This window comes from Adiantum capillus-veneris, chromosome 16 (genome assembly GCF_014529385.1).
Source record: "Adiantum capillus-veneris isolate H3 chromosome 16, ASM1452938v2, whole genome shotgun sequence".
NCBI classification, from domain to species: domain Eukaryota; kingdom Viridiplantae; phylum Streptophyta; class Polypodiopsida; order Polypodiales; family Pteridaceae; genus Adiantum; species Adiantum capillus-veneris.
The window spans coordinates 103935834-103953333 of NC_140946.1; the positions used below are offsets into that span (position 1 = coordinate 103935834).

General features: G+C 44.2%; 1 protein-coding gene across 1 annotated transcript; it reads left to right on the forward strand.

Moving 5' to 3' along the window:
* The first annotated feature begins 8217 nt into the window (after positions 1 to 8217).
* On the forward strand, positions 8218 to 13293 carry LOC147439565 (uncharacterized). The gene is made up of 3 exons (XM_086485375.1): positions 8218 to 8548; positions 9084 to 9294; positions 9455 to 13293. The coding sequence occupies exons 1-3, from the start codon at positions 8336 to 8338 to the stop codon at positions 12991 to 12993; spliced, it is 3963 nt and encodes a 1320-aa protein (XP_086341501.1). The 5' UTR covers positions 8218 to 8335; the 3' UTR covers positions 12994 to 13293.
* The last annotated feature ends 4207 nt before the right edge of the window (positions 13294 to 17500 follow it).

Here is a 17500-nt window from a genome sequence, read left to right on the forward strand (position 1 = left end):
ACGGAAGAAAAAAAAAGAACCATCCACTTTAGAGTACGGTTATCTTCCATGCCTCAATAGGCTACATCCTAATCACTTCCCATACTCCTCCTATATGCGGGGCAACAAGTATTCAAACCTACTCATCTAGGAATAGAAGCAAGTAGATTAATTACTTGATGCAGGTAGATTAATTGTTATTGCAAAGTAGATTAATTGTTGCTTTGGGCACAAGTTGATGCATAAAAGTTTACATTTTTATGCATTCAAATGATTAGGGAACACAAGGATTAATGGTGTTCACAAGTTCTTGATTGTTTTCAAGCTAAGATTGATTTTTTCTCTTAAGCAAAAGCTTGGTGTATGAAGCTTCCTTCTTCATACCGCCAAAGAGGTCTCAAGGAACACAAAAATTGTATTGTACCAAGTCTCCCTTAATGGGAGAATCTGTAATATAAATGCCTATTGGAAAGGGGGACCGGCTCCACATAAATCTGGTCCTCAACTATTGTCATGTTCTTTAAACTCTCTCTTGCAAAAGTATTGTTGATGCCTATTTAATCAAGTGTTATGATTAAGTTGCTACTACCAATTAAGTTCACCCTCTATGCTCTCAAAGTAGTCTCACAAAATTGCTCACTCTAATTCTCTTAATTACGCTATTCTACAAGTTATTAGTCCATTTCCATTACAGTTCATGTGGTTGAGGAGATCGCTATATGTGGAGTAGTGAATGCTAAAGACTCTCAAAGATTTTGTGCGACTACGGGCCTAGCCAGAGGCATGCATGGCCGAAGGATGAATGTGCAAGAGGTATTTGTTTACATTTTAGAGTATTTGGCACAAGTTGATCCCTCAATGCCTTGCATGTGGTCAAATGAGGAGGATTCAAGGATGCCTGCATACCTATCAAGTAGAAAGGGGAAATCATTTAGCATGGACATGGATCTACGTCGAGTCATCAACAACTTTTGCATCCTTAATGCAAAGGTTATGACCAAGGGGGTGGATTTGTGGAAAATTTCAAAGGCAAGGCGTTTGCAAGAGAGGGAAGCATGGAAGAAAGATCATGGAGGTAGGAGGGCACCCCCAGTTCCTCGACACCTTGCATGTTTCCCAGATCTTATTAATGCCGAATGGATCCATGCAAGAGTGACCTAAGCAAAGGCATGCAAAGGGGACATCACCGATAAAGAATGGGAGTATGCACGAGGTTGTGTGTCGACGGTATATATAGTACTCATATATATCTATCTATCTACTTCTCTGCCCTTATTTTCTTGTAACATAATACCAATGTCACTCATTACTGTATATCCCATCAATCGATCAACCAAAAATTTGGTTCGTAGTTCTCGTAACACCTCGGGGAAGAACCATTTTTTCCACTAATGAAGTAGAGACCATCTTGGATCCTCTCCCACCTACGTAACTTTGGATGAGGGTGAGACAGGGGATGAAGAGAATGATGATTTGAGTCCCAACGTCATCAAAATCTCATCAAGGATGATTGCCATGATGATGATGATGAAATTGCCCCTAGGAAGCTCTACTTAGTCAATCTTCAAACAAGAAGTTAACAAATCGAGAGTCAATTCCAATTAACCTAGCCCTTGATCACATGTCTAAATGGCTAGTTCATGATAGCAAAGTGTGAAAACATGATGGATATGACAATGAACGCAAAGGGATCCTTGCAAGTGCTAATAGCTAAGAAATGTTGGTTTCCATGTCCCCTCCCATTTACAAGAGAATGAGGAAGGTTCTTGAAAAAGTGCAGGCCACTTGCACATTGTTGCAAGATAGAGCTTGAAGAAACTAACATACGTGCCACCATGTGGTAAAATATGGTCACACTTCACAGTATATCTTGGAGGATGTAGGTAGAAAACGAGGGGTTCCACTTGTAAAACAGGCTTTGTCTATGTTTTGCTATAATGAGATGAATCGGCTACCTCAATTTGTGAGAGCCAATCCAAAACATGATGGATGTCGATGTTGTGCAGGTCTCTCTTGTGGGCATATGCGAAGTCCAAGAAAGTAGTGCCCATGCCTCGGTAGAAGATGTCATTTATGTTGTACTTCTCATCTCTGACGGTGTTTGCTTTGCATGTTGAGGCGCATGCATAACTCTGAGATGGAGCTTCCTCTTCATATTTTCATGTTTATCCATCTACATAGCTATTGTTTCAAATTTTAATCTCAATTTTTTTTTCATTTTTCAAAAAATTGAAATAATGTTCTCTATTCTTTTCATAAACAAAATAGTGGAAACTCAAAAATTTGAACGTTTAAGCGCTAAAGTGAGGTCAGTAATCAGCACAGCAATGTGTGCGGCAATATCCGTAGTATGTTTGTGGTAATATTCACGGTATGTTTGTGGTAATATCCGCGGCAATACTTGAAATGGAAAAAAATGTGCTCCCGTCCCCCTCTCTCTTCTTTGATCGTCCCATTTTGGACTCTCTCTCTCTCTCTCTCTCTCTCTCTCTCTCTACAAAATGCGGTAAAAGGTCGCAGTAAACGTGTTGAGAATTTCATTGTGTCTACTATATAGTAATTTGTAAGAAACTAGGCAACTAGGCTCTCTTGGATCCTCCTCCTAAACTCCCTTTATAGGTGGGCTCCTAGCCCCTTTCCCTAGACGGATCCCCTGTCCACACTGCCTAGCCCGGCCCTTGGCCGTAGTCCTTGCCTAGACTAGTTCTTAGGGTACAGGACCCTTGTCCTGACATTACTCCCCCCTTAAGGAAGAGTTTTCGTCCTCGAAAACACAAGTAGTAATATCTTCTTAAGAATACCAATGTTCTCTTTATTGACGTCCCATAAGTGAGCCAGTTGTCTGTATGACCGATAATTGGTGCAGTGAGGAGGTTCAATGAAACCAAGAGGAATATCTTGATTTTCAACATTGTTGTCTGTTTGAAACCACTTGGGTCTAAATGGTAACTCCATATATAGCTCACTTGAGTGCTGTAAAGGAGTAACCACAACTGAGAGTCGCTTGGGTTTAAATGGTAACTCCATTTATAACTCACTTGAGTACTGTAAAGGAGTAACCACAACTAAGAGTTGTCCAACGGCATAACGAGTTTTCAGATCTTCTGAAGGTACTGGAATAATGCAAGGAAACCTTGGCGTAACTTTCCATGCAGTTGTGAGAAAGATTTCCTACTCGCCTGAGTATATTGAAAAGTCTGTTACATGTTTATCCCTAATGAAGGTTACTTGCCAACATAGTCTATCAGCACACCTCGTAAGTCCTTGACGTATGAAAGTATTGACACAATCTCCAACCCCACCACAAGAGGTGTTCAAAGTCGATAATCGTACTTAAGCAAATTCTAGAATGGGAAGAAAATCATCTATTTAGAAATGCGTTGTGTTAGCGTATGCTCTTAGTAGATCCTGTAGCACAAGATTACTCTTTGTAATTTTTGTAATCTGCCTATCCCCTTGGATAACTGACAGTGTTGAGGTGTGTTTTCCTCACGGTTTACAGACAGTCGTCCCAGATGACTGGTAAACGGGGAATCACAGTAGTGTTTAACAATGGTGAAGAATCAACAATGTCCGAAATAACCATCGTGGTTAACTTGAAAAAAAATCCAGAAACGCCCAAACCAAGCCATGACCTCTATTGGTGATTAGTGGATTTAAAAGTAATCTCATAGAGATAGTGCACATAGAGTGCAAAATGCTTCATCAACAACTATCTGTGGAATATTCATGCCATTCCAAATCAGCCTTTGCTAAACACTAGGACCCATAACACCTAGTGTGCATGCATTTAGCAAAAACTAACCCAAACCTGTATATCCACAACGATCCTTGCCAATACTTATGGAAATTGTGATGCGCCTAGCACACAATAAAAGGAATGTAAATAGTTCTGAAAGGAAACTAAATACTGTTAGTTTGCAATCTTTTGTAAGCCTTGCTGAAACGTCTGAATCACAATAAAAGGTGAAACATTGATCACTTCGAGATACAGACAATGAAACTTTGTCATTAACAGCTTATAGCCTTGCTATATGTATAAACAACTATCTGTAATGTTGTTTAGCATTACTTGTACCTTAACAAGTCATTCTAAGTATCCGATAATTTTTGGCCACGAAATTGCGCCTGATACGTCGTGCTAAAAATGGTCTAGAAAATAGATGTGACCAGTACCTAGGGACTTTGTCGTGACACATAATTGACATAATGGCGCCAATGTCAGTCCAGAGACTCATATTCTCCACGTGTGAAATATGTCTCATATAAGGATGTGTGAAAAGGAACATCCTTCAAGTACAAGACGTACTTGTGTGTGGAGGTAACTACAGACACTCTACGACGGGAGTGAGAGGGACCCTCATTCACTGCTCCACACTGGCTAAACCGAACTCCTTGCGTTCCTAGACCCATGTTGTTCTTGTGTGTGGAGGTAACTACAGACACTCTACGACGGGAGTGAGAGGGACCCTCATTCATTGCTCCACACTGGCTAAACCGAACTCCTTGAGTTCCTAGACCCATGTTGTATCCCATGTGACAACATGTGTCATATTGAATCCTACAAGTGGATTCATAACAGCATAAGGCAGAAAGATAGATTGGACATTTGGCCCAAAATACTGTGTGTCGACATGCCCTTGGCATGGCTCTATAACATTCAAGCATATTTATACGTCTTGAAAAACCAAGCAAAGCAGACTAAAAATGAAATAACACCAAATCAATAGATGCGTACATGGAGATTTGAACGTAATGTTCACAGACCCGTATTCAAATGGAGAGGAGCACGTCCCCTACTTGAAAACAAACAATATTGCACTGGGAACCCTGTTTGTTGCCTTTGCAACCTATGCCCGTGAATTAGAGTCTACGTAGTCAAATCCCTTGATAAGACTTCTTTGTAGAAACTGCTCAACTAGGAGATAACGGTAACCAACCAACCGTGTACCGATTGAGTGGAATCAACTTAAAAAGTGTGTTCGTCTACTACCGCGTGGTAGATTGCGGAATTCTTTCCTTGAAAGTAGAACTGGGAGAGATCAACTGTGATCCTCAATGCAGATCAAATTGTGATCCATAATGCCTATGGGGTGATGTAGCAATTACGCGCTGGTTCTTACCCCAAAACCGTATGTCCATAGATACTTTGTAGTGCTATAGAGAGAGCAAGAGACGCACACGAGTGAACTACCGATCCCTTACAACCATGTTGTCACCCCGCAAAACGTGAGTTGTAGGACACATGTATCATATACACCCTAATTCAGTGATCTTGCATGCATCTCGGAATGTTTTCAGCAGATCATATAAGCCGAGATGATGTGACTGGTCGTACCAAAAATGATTGTGGCAGAAAACAATTGGGGTTTAACAGTACCCAACTCAAAAAAACTTACAATACATTGAAAATTCCATATTGAAGTATGAGAAAATGGCTACGCATAACATATTCAAAAAGCCATATAACTACTGTGCCGTGCACCAAAACTGGAGTTTATGTCAAAGCACAAACTCATGCATCATGCTTAAGTTTTTCGACATGTGGGCACTGCTTTTTCAGATGTGTTCCTAAGCAAATAAAGCATATTTTTTTACTTTTTGCACGTTGGTCGTGCCCTGATGTTCCGACAACCGAAGTATTGTGGACATGTTGGACCTCTTTGGTCATAACTGTTAAATTGGCAACCCCCTGGGTTGCTGGCAAGTGGAGAGCTGATTCTGGTAGCATTTTGTAAATTAGTTGTGTAAGATTTTCTACTTGTGTAACCAAGACTTGAGCCCTGACAGCGAGCTTGCGAAATTGGGCATCCAAAGTTTTCCAGTCCTGTCGAGTGAGAAACTCCCTGGCATCTGGCAATTGACTGTCATCCTCTAGAATATCCAACATGCTTTGTGGAGGAGGGGTTTGTAAATGAGGAGACAGAGATTGATCACCTGGGTTTGCACCATCCATCCCTGTTGCCACGAGGGTACTCTCCGTGAGAGTATCCGACCCCATGACATCCACAGGTGGAGCCCATTTGATATATTCAAAGTCAAACATGTGTTGATCATCAATTTCGGCACTCATGGCGAATCTGTGTTGTGCGAACACAAGAGAAAACAGTACCTTGGAATGCAACAAAAACTCGTAATTGTATCGAATACAAAGGTAGTTAGCCGTGCTAACCTCGCCGGCGGTCGTAAAGAAGGTGAATTTCCAATCCCGTTAGAATTGGCAAAGAGGTGAAATCACCGAGGAACTTCAGCACTAGCTCGTAGCAGGTCGCAATAATTAACTGGGTAATTCTGTCTTCAACTGAATTGAACGTCTAAGTTGAAATCGGATTGTACATCCCAAGACACCACGAAATCATCACTTGATTTGCAACCGAGGATGCCCTTGGAAACACCGATGTATGTTTCGTATGCTTCGGCGAAGTTATGGTTACCGTGTATGGTCGACTCGGGTGGTGCTTTGAATGACTCTTGAAGTCGTTGCTATAAAACAGTAGGTGATGTAATTTCTGCAGTCGGACCTTGGGAAGGTCGTACTAGAGATTAGCTTGGTCGAATTGCTCGGCTTGCTTCACCGGAAGCTTGCCGGCACTTACTTATGTCGCCCCCTTGGTGGGAAGAGCCGTAGACTTATGGCCAAGACTCAATTCAATGGCCCAAGGCCATTTAAATGTGAGCTCCCAATCTTTTGAAGGGCAGGCAGCGAGCAGGTTTTGACGAAGAGGATGAAGGAGATGTGGTGGCTCGCACAAACCGGCTTCGGCCGTAGGGAGTTGGCTCAGGCCCTATCTCCGGAGGGCGCTCCTTCCTAGCCCAAGAGAGCATGCATTCATGCACCACACACACGCTTCCAAAACGGGAAGCTTTCTCGATTTAGGCACAAAATCCGGCTATTTTGGAAAAAGGCCTTATAAGGCTACGGTTCTCACCTAAAGGCTCTTTTTTTAGGAGCCAAAGGTGACCACGCCTAGAGAGAGGGTGGAAGAGAGTCCCAAGCTCTGATATCAGTGTAAGGAACTAGGCAACTAGGCTCTCTTGGATCCTCCTCCCAACCTCCCTTTATAGGTGGGCTCCTAGCCCCTTGCCCTAGACGGATCCCCTGTCCACACTGCCTAGCCCGGCCCTTAGTCGTAGTCCTTGCCTAGCGTAGTTCTTAGGGTACAGGACCATTGTCCTGACATAATTGCATTGGACTTAGGATTTGCTACTTCTAACTAGCAAGTCAACATAATTACTGTATAGAGTTCTAACTCGCAACTCCATGTAGTTGCATTAGACCAAGGATTTACTGCTTCTATGTAGCTACTCCACGTAGTTACTATATAGGAAATCTAGAGGTACTTGAAAGTTTCTAGTTCCATCTAGCAATTATAGACCTATCGTATAGGAAGCTATGACTTTGCTAGTTCAATCTAGCAAAAACCTCCTTATTTCCTACTTCAATCTAGGAAGTACATGGAACCCAAAGCTAATTTCTATATGGTAACATGTCAAAAGCTCCTTGTGCTCGGGGCTGCAGCTTATACCACATGCATGAGAATCGATGGGCTTTGAATACCATATCTGATTGATTCTGTGTCAGCTGTTGCGCTGTTGCTTGCTTGTGCTACAAGCGAACTATTAGATCCCTGGCCAATCAGGCTGACATTCATGACAAGTTACAACCAGCGCTACGAATGATCAATATCTTGCTGTGTGTGCGTGCCCGCCTATAAAGAGTATGGCATAGTGCAGCTCCTAGGTCGAAAAGTCGAAATGTGGTAGTATTCTGAGTGAGAGAGTGAGGGTGAGATCGAGCGTGAGAGAGTGAGAGAGAGAGCGTGAGCGTGAGAGCGAGCGTGAGAGTGTGAGAGAGAGCGTGAGCGTGAGTGTGTTGAGTGAGAGAGAGAGTGAGAACGAGTGAGCGTGAGAGAGTGTTGAGTGTGTGAGTGAGGCGCGCGCGCATCTATAAAGAGTATGGCATCCTACTGCAGCTCCTAGCTGGTCAAAATGTGGTAGTATTCTGAATTGTTTCTGCATTGCTGCAAGCTTATATCGGCAAGTAGAACGAGTAGTGTGAGAGCGAGCGTGAGTGTGTGTGAGTGAGAGTGAGAGTGAGAGTGAGAGAGAGAGAGAGAGAGAGAGAGAGAGAGAGAGAGAGAGTGAGCGCGTGAGCGTCGAGCGAGAGTGTTGAGTGTTGTGAGGGAGTGTGTGTGTGTGTGTGTGTGGGTGCAGGGGAGAGGGAGAGAGAGAGAGAGAGAGAGAGGGGGAGAGACGATAATCGCTGCTTAAGGTTTCTTGTGATCAGTTATAGTTATAGCTGTGGAGACAGTGTAACTAGGTTTAATGTCATCAGCTCTAGATCTGCTGCGATAATATGAATGATATAATAATGGCTAGTAGGATGATCAGCGGAAGTGAAACGAGGCAGAGCCGGGCAAGGAAAGTAGTAGAGGACATACGGGCCACCAAGTTTGGAATCGGGCGCTCCCAAAAGAACCCCTTGGCCCTGGACATGCACCAGGCCATCACCCACCTTGCTGCCGAACTCTACCAGAAGGACCTCCACTTTGTCATGGAGCTTGTCCAGGTTTAATACCTGCTTGGCAAATTCTTCTGTAGCTTATTAATTCCTTTTGTGAGAGTGAGTGTGTGTGTGTGTGAGAGAAAGAGAGAGAGCTGCATACTACACCCATTAATATATACACAAAAAGTTTTGGACAGATTCTCACAATAATTCTCACATTGTGACTTAACAAAACATGATGAGCTCCTGTGAGGGAGACACTGCATACCTAGCTAGGTGCTGAGGGGTAGCGTAGCGGATCGCCGACCTGGTGGTCCCCTAACCCCGACTGCACCTAGCTAGGTATGCGGTGCCTCCCGAGCGGAAGCTCATGATGCTATGCACTCTACAAAAAACAGAGAGAGACTCCATATATGCATTTTCCTACATGAGGAAATGTCTAAATCTTGTTGGGATAGATTGAAATCATGCTTTGTATCAAACTCCGCAATTTACACCAGATAATCAGTGTAAATGCTGCACCACACCTCGGCTGTAACTCATGATGGCACTGTTTCAAATGCATGCTCTAAGCTGACGTTTGTGCATGGTGTGACAGAACGCAGATGACAACACATATGCGGAAGGGATTGTCCCCGAGCTGAAATTCATCCTGGTGGAGGCAGATGTGGCAAGCGTTGGGGTTGAGTGGACATTGCTTGTTCTCAACAATGAGGTGGGCTTTTCACAAGCTAATGTGGAGTCTCTTTGCAGTATTGGCCTCTCCACTAAGAAAGGCAAACGGGGCAGTGGCTACATCGGAGAAAAAGGTGTGCGCGCGCGTGCTCTCTCTCTCTCTCTCTCTCTCTCTCTCTCACCAATTTGGCCTGTGTGTGTGTGTTTGAGAGAGAGAGAGAGAGAGAGAGAGAAGAGCTCCATGGAACTAATCACAAACATAATGCCATGGCTTGCTTGTGATTGTAAAAGCAGGTATTGGTTTCAAGAGCGTATTTCTCATAACACGGCATCCAATAGTCATTAGCAATGGATATCGAATCCGGTTTAACGATGCGCCTACACCTGAAACGGACCTTGGATACATAGTGCCAGAGTGGGCGGCACAGCCAAGTGATGAAGACCTCTTGGATTGCATCGGTGGGGCCAAGCTTCCAAGCACCATCATTGTGCTGCCTATCCGTTCCGACAAGGTCCAGCCGATGCGAGAGCAACTGTTTCAGCTGTCTCCTCAGCTTGTTCTGTTCCTAAACAAAATAGAGAAGCTCTCTGTTCAGCAGCTGGCCTCAAGCCATGCAAACAAAAGCAATGCAGCTGCCAAACTTCTGAAAAGCATGTGTGTACAACGGCATAGAATACCGTCTCCACGTGCATGTCTTTCCCTCATTCCGAACACATGCAGCCATTCTGTGGTCTGCTTATCTTCTTCCAACCAAGAAGCCATCTACCATGTGTGGCAGCAGGAGTTTCCTGTATGTGCTGATCATGAGGTAGACAGCCGGCGTCATGTCAAAACTTGTATGATCACTCTAGCATTTCCCCTGAATAATAAGAGGATACTAAGTCATGGTGAACCAGATGTCTATGCCTTCCTGCCTACCAAGATTAGTGCAGGCTTGCCCTTCCTCATCAATGCTGATTTTCTTCTGGTATCTTCTCGAGAGAATCTAAGGTTTGGTAGTAAATGGAACACAGGTATTCTGTCTCGTATCCCAGAAGCATTTATGGCTGCCTTCATGTTCCTTTCCAGAGCTGTTCATCATTTAAGCTCGTCTGGCATCCAGCTCCGGAGCATATATAGCTTCGTGCCTTGTGCAAGGCTCTCAGTTCCAGAGCTTGGATTTGTCCGAGACTCTATAATTGAGCAAATGAAGCAGCATGATACAATTTTATGTGCTGGGAATGTTGGGCAATACTTGCCTTTGGGTGGAGCTGGACACTGTGATGCAGGATGTTTTTTCTGCCCCCCTCACGAAGCACGAGTTATTCATCCAGAATTTGGGCAAATTCTTGAGCTGGCTGCAAAAGCGAATATTCCCCCACCCAAAGCACTACTATGTCAATCAGCATATATTGTGGATGCCAAGCTCGTAGAAACTCATCCGTCTCTATTCTCAGTTCTAAAGGTAGCTTCTTATGATGAGCAAGAGTACATTCAGATTGTCAGAAGCCCTGCCTGGCTACAAAGCTTGACAGAAGCCATGTATGTCGAGGTTCTTTATTTTCTCATGTATTATAACTCAAAGCAGCCAGCTATTTCAATGCAAAACCTGCCGCTGATCAAATATCTGGATGAAAAGGGCAACACACAGCTTCTTGCACCTGAACACAAGGATGAAGTGCCTGTCTACATCTCAGAAATTCCAAAAGATGAGCTGATTGTGTCCCGATGGAGACCCACATTCCAACCCTGGGTTAGGGTACAATTTATGCCCACAAAAACAGTGAAAGCAATCAACATGACTCCAGCAGAGAAACAGAAATCTCTGTATATGTGGTTGAAAGAAATTGCCAATGTGGAGCATCTCTCAGTGATAAGTTTCGGAGAGTCTCTCATAAAGCGATGTAAAGAAAGGAAATTAGATGCATGCCTTACATTAAATGCTATGCACTTCTTTCTTCATGCCAACTACGAGGGGTACCTCCCTCTTGGTCAGGATCTCAGATGCAGAGCTGTGAAAGACCTGCCACTCATCGATAATTCTGGAGCTGTGCACCAAGATTTCAGCGGCCCTATTCTCTTGCCAGCTTCTGTGTGCATGTGGCCAAGAATACTCTTGCACAACGCATGGAAAGGTCATGTCATTTTCCTGTCAGAAAGCTACTTGAAGGTTCCTTCATTTATGCCTGCCCGTGTAGAAGCAGAGGAGGTGGTCCAATTCCTGAAAATGGCCATTGGTGCATCAGATATCTTTGACATCTGTAACCCTCCAAATGTTCTCATGCCCATACAAGCCCCATGGCTATCGGCAGATGATTGCATGTCGTTTCTAAGTTGGATCCAAGCATTACCTTGCAAACCTAGCAATCTCATGGCAAGCTTGAAGGAAAGCTCATGGGTGACAACTATGAATCATGGTTATAAAAAGCCATCACAATCATTCCTACATATAGAGCAATGGAGTGGAGCGCTGCAATGTGAGGACGTTCCAGTTGTGAATGCAGGATTCTATGGTGATCTCCGGCCCTTCACAACAATCCTGACAAGTCTTGGCATGGTCACTAAAGTAGCAGATGGGGTCGGGGTGAATGCTGTAGCAGAACATGTGAAAGAGTTAGCTGGCCAAGGAGCTATCGAGGTGCGAAGTGGTACTGCTGGTAGATGGTACAGATATTTGCGGCTTCACAATTGGATGGGATGGTCAGGAAAATCAACCCAGAAGCTGATCTGGGTGCCTGGTTTTACACCAAGGTGGTCATCAAGCTCAGCTCTGGGTTCATGGAAGTGCTCAGATGAGTGTGTCATAGATGACTCTGGGGGCCTCTTTCATGAGAGACTGACCATACTCAGCAAAGTTTACACGGATGAACTTGTTCTGGCATTTTTTCAGCAGAACATGGGAGTTGCAGCAACCCCAGGAACAGAGAAGTATTGCGAGCTGTGGGTGGACTGGGGTGAGACGTATGGGTTTGAGGTGACAGAGGAAGCATGTAAAAATGCATGGTCTATAATTGCCAAGGGTTGGAAGACCTGCTCCAAAACATCCATCCAATTTTTCAAGGCCAAATGCAGGGTTCCCTATATGGTTTCAGGAAAGATACAACTAGCTAGACCAACGGAGGTACTATTTGCTGACAACCTGTCCCTGGCAGAGGTATTCGACGGGAGCACCACCGTGAAATTTGCATGGTACCCCAAAAGTGCAGCAGAGGCTTCATGGGTAGAGGACCTTGTCAATTGTTTTACGGACATAGGTGTGAAGAAACTATCCACGGCCCTTGCAGCAGATGGAGGAGCTGGAGGGCCCTTTGCTAATTATGACAGCATTAAGTTACTCCCGCCCAATTTCCAGGCGGCCTCGGTTGGGTCCAAAATGAGTTGCTGGCGGCTGGGCATGTACAGGGCGATACTAGGTTACCTAGCTCACCCAGAGCAGGGCCTCTCATTTCAAGCCCGAAAGCGGATGCTCATGCAGCTCGAGAATGTGGAATTCCTTCAAGTGGAGGAGGTCAGCGAAGTGCAGTATACCGTAGCTCTAGCAGGAAAGGCATACAAAGCCAGCAAGAAGGGTTATGCAAGGTGGGAGAAGGGTCAGAAAAGGCTATATGTTGCAAGGCCATTAAACGCATGCAACAAGGTGAAGATAGCGCACGAGCTTGCGGGAGAAGTGGCCAAAGGTGTTGTCGGCGCCGAAAGAGTGGTCCTAGTGGAAGGACTGCATGAACTACTGCTCCTTGCAGCTGGCTTTGAGTTTGAGGACAGCGCAGTACAGCAGCTACTACTACTGCGCAATCTGCGCCTGACTGTTGAAGACGACGCTCTTTTGGAGGCTCAAAAGGGTAAAATTAGCTAAATTTTGAATCCCTTGGTGAGATCAGAGAAGCATATGGGTTTCATTTTGCGCCGTGCCTATCACACTCTTTGTGTGTTAAAGTCTTTGCCACCCTCCCACCCCAAAATATGAAAAATAAAAAAACAAAAAACCTGGCATATATAAAAAATTAAAAAACAAAAAACCTGGCATAATTATACATGTAGAAGATCTTATAAGGACCGACTTGTTTTGGAGTTTTTCTTGAGCTTGCTATATCTTTTTTGTATATCTTTAACTCTGAAATCAAAAAGCACAACTTACATATCAAGTTTTCCTCTTGACAGTGTCCAATGTAGCCTTGTTCTTAGTTTAAATAAGCCTTTTCCAACAAGCCCACTATTCAAGAGAAGTATTTTTGTTGAGCACATTGAGCACACGCTTCAGAGTCACTTGCATGATTGTATCCTTGAAATAATACTCACTACAAAAAAAAAAGTGTCATCGATGCAGATATCGACGCATCGCGTCGCTGTTTGCGTCGATATATGCGTCGCTGTGAACTTGTCGCTATTTGCGACGCAGATATAGCGACAGATAGCGACCTAGATAGCGACGACTATAACAGAAAAAAATGTCTTGGGCAGAGGGCAGGTAGCCTGGTCTGTGCCCAGTTAAAAGATGGACACAGCCACAACCACACTTCCTGCTCTCTGTCTAAAAAAGCGAGCAGCACCAAAATCAACCATGCTCCCGCGCGTAAAAATTTCGGCAGAGTTCCCTTTGTTTTTACATAAACTTTTCAAAAAAAACCATATCATGTATACGCCTCCTATATGCTATCCACGTAGGATCTCACATGAGATTTAAGGCCAATGAAAGACAAGTACCGTACCAACTGAAAAGCATAACCATAACGAAACAGAACCATAACTTAAAAGCATAACCGTAACGAACCATAAGCATAACTTAAAAGCATAACCATAACGAACCATAACCATAACTTAAAAGCATAACCATAATGCAGATAACCATAACCATAAACAAAATTAACAATAACCATAAGCATGACCAGAAAGTTAAACATAACCATTAACAAAACTTGAACCATAACTATGTCTATACAAGAAATAGCTATAGGCGCGCCATGGTCCACTTAATTTTAAATCAACGTCTTCACACAAACACTTACAAGCCTAGGCCTCGACGAGTGACGCATCATCGATAAGATTTTGCACCGTATCATCGTCTATCTCTAATTGCAAACATAACTCTGTCCCAACTCGTTCTGGCAAATTGTCTTCATCCATTGCATCTTCATCTACAAGTGTCAATTCTGGCTCGTCTGCGTCATCCCTCATATATCTGTCAGCTTCCTCTGTCATACCTTCCTCCATCTCATCTAATGTCACAGTAGTATGCACGTCGTCTGACTGACTTTCCTCCAAGAGATCTTGCCCTTCAAATACTTGTTTATTTCTTGGAGCAACCTGAACCACAAACCACCATTGTCGCTCTCGAGGGTCCGGTACAAAGACCACTTGCTCGCAATGTTCGGGGAGAGCAAATGTGTCGCTCGCATCTGTCCAAATCTATGTAGAATCTATTTGCACAAGTTTATTTCCATCTCTGCGTACCGTTGCATTGCGACCAGAAGTAATCACCTTAAACCACTTCACATCCAACAAAAACATCTCAAACCGCGTGAAGCTTACTTTCAAGATATCTGACACCAGACCACAGTAATCTAGATTGCTAGTGCTTTCATTCGTGTCTCTAGCACTGGCCCTGCTCTTTTGCATGAAACTAACAATTACCCCACTGTCAAACGTGTTTCTTTTGCTGCCAATTTGTTGTGTTCTGAAATGATATCCATGCGACCACAGTGCCATGTATGTATAATACTTCCAGTCACATCCAATAGCCATCTCTTCCTCTTCAAGAGATATGGGTTCTCCGATCTGTCGAGCTGCTCTCACTGTCTTGTCCAACCATTCCATTGTAGGGAATTAAGGTAGAGGAGCGAGATAGTCTGGCAAGGGTAAGCCTCTAGTCGTTCGACTTCGCCTCAAATCCTGTCGCTCCCTATTGCGTCTCTCTTTCTCTTCTTCGTACCTTTCAAGCCATTTTTGCATCGGCGTTGAATTTAGTATACAGAACTTCATGATCTTTTCTCGTATGGCCAGGTTCATTTTTTTCAGCACCCCTTGCCCTTGCGGCTCCTCTCCCACCAGTCTTGCATCCTCCTCATCGCTCCACAATTGAGGCATTTCTGGGTCAGAAACGGATAGAAATTCGGTCGTCAATACAAGAGACTCTTGCACCATCCATCCTTCTGCCATGCTCCCCTCTGGACGCGCTTTTTGGCGAACAAAACCCTTAACTGTTTTCATGAACCGCTCTAGAAAGAACATCCAACGGCTGTGGACTGTACCTGCCACTGCAACCTCATCTACTACATGGACGAGCAAGTGCATTTGGATAGTTAGGCAACTTGTGGGTAGATACTTCTCAATCATGCAAACTGCCTCAATAGAGTTAGCCCTTGGGACTGCAATAGATTCCTCCCGTATCTCCTTGGAAGAGATCCACCGCACTAGCTCTGAAATCTTGTATATGCAGGTCCGCACTTCCTCCGTTAAACACCCGTTGATCGCAATTGGAAGAATGAACTGCAAGAACTTATGCCAGTCGTGCGATTTTAATCCTGACAGTTGATCGTCACGGGTGAATGCTGTCTTGAGACATCGCATATATCCTGTTGGCGTCCTGAACTCTGAAATCACCCTTTTCACTTGTCGCTCTTCGTTTTTTAGCAATACCCATGGCGCTCTTAGAAGTTTTTTTTGGCCAGCTGCATTGGTGAAAGGCCATAGCTCTGGCATCTTTCCAACCGACTGCAAATCATCTCGTGAAGCTCGATTGTCTTTCATTCCCATGATTGTCTTCCAGAGGAGCTCTCCCACATTCTTTAATATATGCATTGGATCCACCAAATGGTTAATTAGTAGATAACCCCAGTACGGCAATGTATGGAGAATGGACAAACGTTTCGTTCCTGGAACAGGTTGTCCCTCATGTTGCTCCCATCGGCGACGCCACTCTTGTACATGCATAGGACGACATTCGACGCGACCAAGCTGACCTTCGCGCAAGTGATGGCCATCTGGAAGATAACGGTGGTGGCCTTGATAAATTGTCTTTCGAAGAGAGACAGAATAGCGCACATCCAAAGACTGCTCGCAAATTGGACATGCATTGTATCCCGAAGTTGTTAGCTCTGCATATATTAAAGCATGAATTAGGCCAAGGCAAAGGGCTTGCGAATAGGGAGAATTTTGTAAATCAATAACCATTACCAGAAGCTTCTCCGTATCCTGGCCAATCATGCATAGTCCACATAAGAAGTCCATGGATCCTTGCATGCTGTTGTCCTATTGGTTCAACCGCATCTGCTATGTCAGTCCCATGCCATAACTCTTAGAGCTCGTCAACTAGTGGAGATAGATAAACATCCATGTTTTTTGCCTTGAACTTACCAGGTACAATCCAACTTAATATCAAATGACCGTTTTTCATAGCAAGCCACGGTGGGAGGTTGTAATTGATAAGGCACACAGGCCAAGTGCTCCATGACGAGCTTCTCAAGCTAAATGGATTGACTCCATCCATTGCCATGCCCAAATGCAAATTGCGTGGTTCACTCTTAAAATGTGGCTAGAAATCTTCAATGTGCCTCCAAACCTTTGAATCAGCGGGCACACTAAATGTTGCGTCAGTGGATCTATTCGTAGAATGCCACCGCATCCACTTTGCAATGGAACCACAACGAAACATGCGTTTTATCCTAGGAATAATAGGGAAATGCCGCAACACTTTAGCTGGCACTGTCTCACCAACTGCATCTTGTTTGTAGCACATTGCTCCGCACTTAGAACACGATAGACAATCTGCAAATTCATTGCGAAAAAGAATACAATCATTTGGACATGCATGAATCTTGTTGTAGTCCAAGCCAACTGAGGTCAGAAGTTGCTTTGCCTCTGGCCTGGAGGGGGGCATTTCATTGCCAGCCGGGAGAAGTTGCTCCCGCAATAACCTGTTTAAGCCACATTAAATTAAAAATCTCTTCGAGCACATCACCGTTGCAATCGGAAAATCTCTTTTGTAAATTACGTACCTAAACAAAGCAGTGACGCTTGCATCTGACCACCCGTACACTGACTGAAGATTCAAAAACACCAGACAAGTACGAAGCAAAGATATTTTGGCGCCTTCATAGATTGGTTGATGTGCCAACTTCCTCAATATGTCTTCTGAAGATAGGCGCACGGCTTCTGGTGCTGCTTCGTTCGCGTTCTCCGGCTCGCTTGTCTGGAAGAAGGCATCCAGCATCTCCTCCATTCCATCATCTTCTGTCTGTAAGCCCTTTTCTGCTTCCATCCGTGGCTCTGTATTGGTCGGACCTTCACGCATAATCTTTTTTCTCTCTCTCTCAGATGTAGATGCTATGTCGCACAAATCAATGCCCGTTCCGTAGGAGTCGTAT